Source organism: Mandrillus leucophaeus, unplaced genomic scaffold (assembly GCF_000951045.1).
Source record: "Mandrillus leucophaeus isolate KB7577 unplaced genomic scaffold, Mleu.le_1.0 Scaffold59, whole genome shotgun sequence".
Lineage (NCBI taxonomy): Eukaryota > Metazoa > Chordata > Mammalia > Primates > Cercopithecidae > Mandrillus > Mandrillus leucophaeus.
The window spans coordinates 2,498,602-2,504,161 of NW_012106363.1; the positions used below are offsets into that span (position 1 = coordinate 2,498,602).

The 5,560-nt window shown below is 42.2% G+C and overlaps 1 protein-coding gene across 1 annotated transcript in view; it reads left to right on the forward strand.

Annotated features, from left to right (window-relative positions):
* Positions 1 to 5,560, forward strand: part of MBTD1 (mbt domain containing 1) — a 94,806-nt gene that overhangs the window by 70,611 nt on the left and 18,635 nt on the right. The window contains exons 9-11 of the mRNA XM_011999223.1: positions 149 to 383; positions 1,006 to 1,061; positions 1,387 to 1,491. Coding sequence (XP_011854613.1) covers positions 149 to 383; positions 1,006 to 1,061; positions 1,387 to 1,491 — 396 coding nt within the window. The remainder of the gene's footprint in view (positions 1 to 148; positions 384 to 1,005; positions 1,062 to 1,386; positions 1,492 to 5,560) is intronic.

The window sequence follows — 5,560 nt, forward strand, 5'->3', positions numbered from 1 at the left end:
AACATTTTTAAGGAATTGGTTTAATTTTGTGAACCAGATGATGTGTGTTACATTTCAAATGCATTCAGTATTTTTTACAGTATAATATGAAAATTTCTTGTAGACCTTTGTCATGAATTTCGAGCAGTTTTTTTTGTATGCTTTTAAGGTTTCAGAGAGTATGCAGTATCCTTTCAAACCTTGCATGAGAGTAGAAGTGGTTGACAAGAGGCATTTGTGTCGAACACGAGTAGCAGTGGTGGAAAGTGTAATTGGAGGAAGATTAAGACTAGTGTATGAAGAAAGCGAAGATAGAACAGATGACTTCTGGTGCCATATGCACAGCCCATTAATACATCATATCGGTTGGTCTCGAAGCATAGGTCATCGATTCAAAAGATCTGGTAAGCACCTGTCACAAGAACTCCTGTCAAAAGCATCATTGAGGCTGAATTATACTAGTTGGTTATTTTTCTCTGCAGAATTGCACAGATCAAAAATAGCATTCTAGTTTTTTGGGCTGCTTATTCTACCTTAATTAGTGAAGGTTCACACCATATTAGTGTCCTAATAAATTTTTTTTATATTCCTTCCACTTGTTCTCCAAAAGAATGAACTTTTGGTCACAACTACAGTTATTTCTTTCTTTTATTATTCAGCCCATTTGAAAGATCTAAAGATCCCTTTCCCTTTCCATTCAATTTTAATCAAAATAGCAAGGTTAAATGTGGTTAGACTTAATACTAAGCACATGAAAACATGCTTCTAAAGTTGTAATTTTCTAACTAGGGAATTACATTAAAATTATGAGCATTAAAATTGGCTGAATATATTTAAAAGCATATATGCACATGTACCCTGAAGAGAGAAAAGACTATTAAAGAATATTCACCCCAAATGTAGAAGGCATGTCTTTTTGCCATGTTTTATAGTATGACATACCTTGTGAGTTTGAAGCCTTCAAAGAACGTGGTTTTTGGTCTTCTCACAAATGCTGACAGATTAGTGTGTAACTTTTCCTTGTAGATATTACAAAGAAACAGGATGGACATTTTGATACACCACCACATTTATTTGCTAAGGTAAGAAGTTTTTATAAGAACCCTCATTTGTAAATTAGGTTTGAAAGAGGGTTGTGGGTTTTTTCCTAAAATTACGGAAATCACAGTTACATGTGTTCACTTAAAAGAATTAAGACCTTGTAAATTCATAGGTGTCACAACTCTTTATTATAATTATTCTTAAATTCTATTTGTCTGAATTCTCTCTAAACTTTGATGGAAGTTTGAGTTATAATACTAGGTAGGTAGGAGAAGGCACCTGGTAAATCTTTTCACATTGGTAATATTTTAATTATTAAAATAACAACATTTGTAACAGTAGATGTGCTTTCATATAATTCTTTAGGTAAAAGAAGTAGACCAGAGTGGGGAATGGTTCAAGGAAGGAATGAAATTGGAAGCTATAGACCCATTAAATCTTTCTACAATATGTGTCGCAACCATTAGAAAGGTAAGATAATAGGTTTTAAAATATAGAAATGCAATTATAGGATTTGGGTGTAAGCTAATAGAAGGAGTCCCCAAGCATATTCATTTTGACATAAAATGTGTATGTGTGTGTATCTTCACTGGAGAGAAGGTTGCTAGGAATTTCAAAATAAGTTTGAATTCCTGATCTTTCTTATATAGTTTATTGTCAAGATTGTCATTTTGAGTCTGCTACATTTACTTGTGGAAGTATATCCTAATTTAGAGGGAAAATATTTATTTAAGTTACTTCTAGTCAAGGCTAGTCCAATTCAGAATTGTAACAAGGCCAAGTTTATCTTCAGTTTCCTGTGTTTCCTCTTTAGGCCTTTTTCTTCCTTTTGGTGGTAGTTTTTGCTTCTTTTCTCTTTTCCCCCTCATCTAAAACTGCTCGTACAAAAAGACCTAGAAGAGAGATTCTTGGGTTTTGTTTGTTTGTTCATTTTTTTGAGACACAATCTCTCTCTGTCGCCTAGGCGGGAGTGCAGTAGTGTGATCACAGGCTCAAGTGACCTTCCCACCTCAGCCTTCAGAGTGGCTGGGATCACTGGTGTGTCCTTTCATGCCTGGCTAATTTTCTTATTTTTATTTTTGTAGGTACAGGGTCTCCCTAGGTTGCCCAGGCTGGTCTCAGACTCCTGGGCTCAGGCAATCCTCCTAAAGTTCTAGGATTATAGACATGAGCCACAGCACCCAGCATTTTTTTTTTTCTTTTTTTTCTTTTTAAGACATGGTCTCACTCTGTCACCCAGGCTGGAGTGCAGTGGCATGATCTCAGCTCACTGCAACCTCTGCCTCCCAGGCTCAAGTGATCCTCCTGCCTCAGCCCCCTGAGTAGCTGGGACTACAGGTGCTGGCTAATTTTTATATATTTTGTAGAGATGGTATTTCACCATATTGCCCAGGCTGGTCTCGAATTCCTGGACTCAAGTGACCCACCTGCCTCGGCCTCCCACAGTGCTGGGATTACAGGCATGAGCCACCACGCCTGGCCTTTCCTTTTTTTTTTTTTTTTGAGATGGTGTCTCGCCCTGTCACCCAGGCTGTAGTGCAGTGGCGTGATCATAGCTCACCACAGCCTTGAGCTCAAGCAGTTCTCCCACTTCAGCTTCCTGAGCAGCTGGCACTACAGGCACAAGCCACCACACCCAGCCAGTTTTTTGTTGTTGTTGTTTTCTTAGCAATGGGGTCTCACTGTATTGCCCAGGATAGTCTCGAACTCCGGAGCTCAAGCAGTTCTCCTGCCTCAGCCTGCTGAGTAGCTGGGATTACAGGCAGGGGCCACCTGCCTGGCTAACATTGGCGGTTTTTTAAGGCCCCAGGTGAATATCATGTACAGCCATGGTCTAGAACCACCTAAGGAAAATCTGCTTACATAAAGGTGTAACTTAAGTCATAATTTGCATTTCAACAGTTTAAAACCTTGAGCTAAAAGAAAAACAATTATGATGGCCTGGGCATGGTAGCTCACACCTGTAATCCCAGCACTTTGGGAGGCTGAGGCGAGCAGATCACAAGGTCAGGATATCAAGACCATCCTGTCTAATACGGTGAAACCCCATCTCTACTAAAAATATAAAAAATTAGCCAAGCGTGGTGGCATGCGCCTGTAGTCCCAGCTACTCGGGAGGCTGAGGCAGGAGAATCACTTGAACCCAGGAGGTGGGGGTTGCAGTGAGCCGAGATGGCGCCACTGCACTCCAGCCTGGGCGACAGAGCGAGACTCCATCTCAGAAAAGGAAAAAGAAAAACAATTATGATGACTGCCATGTCACATGGTCAAACAGCTGGACAAGACTGGCTCCAAACCCTGTTCCTCCTCTTTTCCTGACTAGTGATCAGAATGACCCAGTAAGATTTAAAACAGGCCGAGGCAGGCAGATCACAAGGTCAGGAGTTCGAGACCAGCCTGGCCAATATGGTGAGACCCCATCTCTACTAAAAACACAAAAATTAGCTGGGCATAGTGGCAGGCGCCTGTAGTTCCAACTGCTCGGGAGGCTGAGGCAGAAGAATTGCTTGAACCCAGGAAGGGGAGGTTGCAGTGAGCTGAGATCGCACCACTGCATCCCATCCTAGGCAACAGAGCAAGACTGTCTCAAAAAAAAAAAAAAAAAAAAATTTAAAACACTGATTCCTGAAACACCTTTATCATGTTAAAAAAAAAAAAAAAAAAAAAGGCCAAGCCGAGTGGCTCACACCTGTAATTCCAGCACTTTAGAAGGGTGGGTTACGAGGTCAGGAGTTCAAGACCAGCCTGGCCAACATGATGAAACTAAAAATACAAAAAAATTAGCCGGGCCTGGGGGCAGGCGCCTGTAATCCCAGTAACTTGGGAGGCTGAGGCAGGAGAATTGCTTGAACCTGGGACACAGAAGTTGTAGTGAGCTGAGATCGTGCCATTGCACTCCAGCCTGGGCAACAAGAGCAAAAACTCTTGTCTCAAAAAAAAAAAGAAAAAATTAAAGGCTTGGTGCGATGCCTTACGCCTGTAATCCCAGCACTTTGGGAGGCCAAGGCGGGTGGATCACTTGAGGTCAGGAGTTCAAGACCAGCCTGGCAAACATGATGAAACCCCATCTCCATACAAAAATTAGCCAAGTGTGGTGGTGTGCGCTTGTAATCCCAGCTACTCGAAAGGCTGAGGCAAGAGAATCACTTGAACCCGGGAGGCGGAGGTTGCAGTGAGCTGAGATCTAGCCACTGCCCTTTGGCCTAGGCATAGAGTGAGACTCCATCTCAAATAACAACAACAACAAAAATCACATAGATTCCCACGATCTACTCCATGTCTACACGATCAGAATCACAGTCAAGGCCAGGCTTGGTGGCTCACGCCTGCAATTCCAGCACTTTGGGAGGCTGAGGTGGGAGGATCCTTTCAGTTCTAGCTACCACCCATGTGACAGCAGTCTCTGTGTCTGTTGATTCTAATTACTGAGAAAGAGTCTGAATAGCTGAGCTAAGCCTTTGGTTTGGGTCCATATGTGATACATAAAAGTCCCTAGTCCAGTCACCTGTATTTAGAAGAATGAAGAAAGGAATCCCATGTAAGTGGGATAGTTCTGTCCAGAGGTCGTAGGCAAAGCTGTCAAACTTGAGAGTAGTAAATTTAGTGTACATGTTTACCATATAGAAATAACCAGAGAAAGGAACTTGGGGGAAGAGACTAAAAGATAGTGTGGAACCAGTATTGCAGGCTTTAAACACTTGGTCAAGTGATCCGAGAGTTTTTAGTAGACAGGATAACTTGGTGTAAAGGTTCTGGCCTGAACAGAGACTGGACTGAAGGAAATTTTTACTAAGAGGGGCAGCATCCATAGAGGATGGCTGAAAGCAATTATATCAAACAAGATAGCAAAGTCAAGACAGAGATTAATGGCAAGTTGAGGTGGAGTTGTGGAACACGGTGATTGATTACCTCTAAAGGAGTAAGAGGAGTTGTTGATTTGACACCCTGTACTAACTCAGAGAATACGTTCAGCATGCAGGTAAAATGCTGGACCGAGACACTGGAAGAGAGGCAAACTCATGATAAAACTTTAGGAATCACTGGTGTAAAAGTTGATCATTATAGCACTGGGGTGGATGAGGTCATCAAAACAGACAGAGAAAAGCTAAAATCAGAAACGTGAAGGTTGGAGGTGAAAGAGCAAGTACCAAAAGGAATGCAGAAGGAATGATCAGAGAGATGAGAAGATTGATTGGTAGAGCAGAATGTGATAAGAGACTAGGAGAAAATGTTTCAGAAAGTTAAGAGTAGGTTGGGTGTGGTAGCTCACACCTGTAATCCTAGTACTTTGGGAGGCCGAGGCGGGCAGATCACTTGAGCCCACCTTGGCCCCCAGGAGTTCGCTACCAGCCTAAGCAATAGGGCAAAACCCTGTCTCTACAAAAATTAGCTAGGTGTGGTGGCACACCTATAGACCCAGCTACCCAGGAGGCTAAAGTGGGAGGATCACCTGAGCTCACGGAAGTTGGCTTCAGTGAGCCATGATTGTACCACTGCACCTCAGCCTGGGCAACCGTGTCTCAAAAAAAAAAAAAAAAAA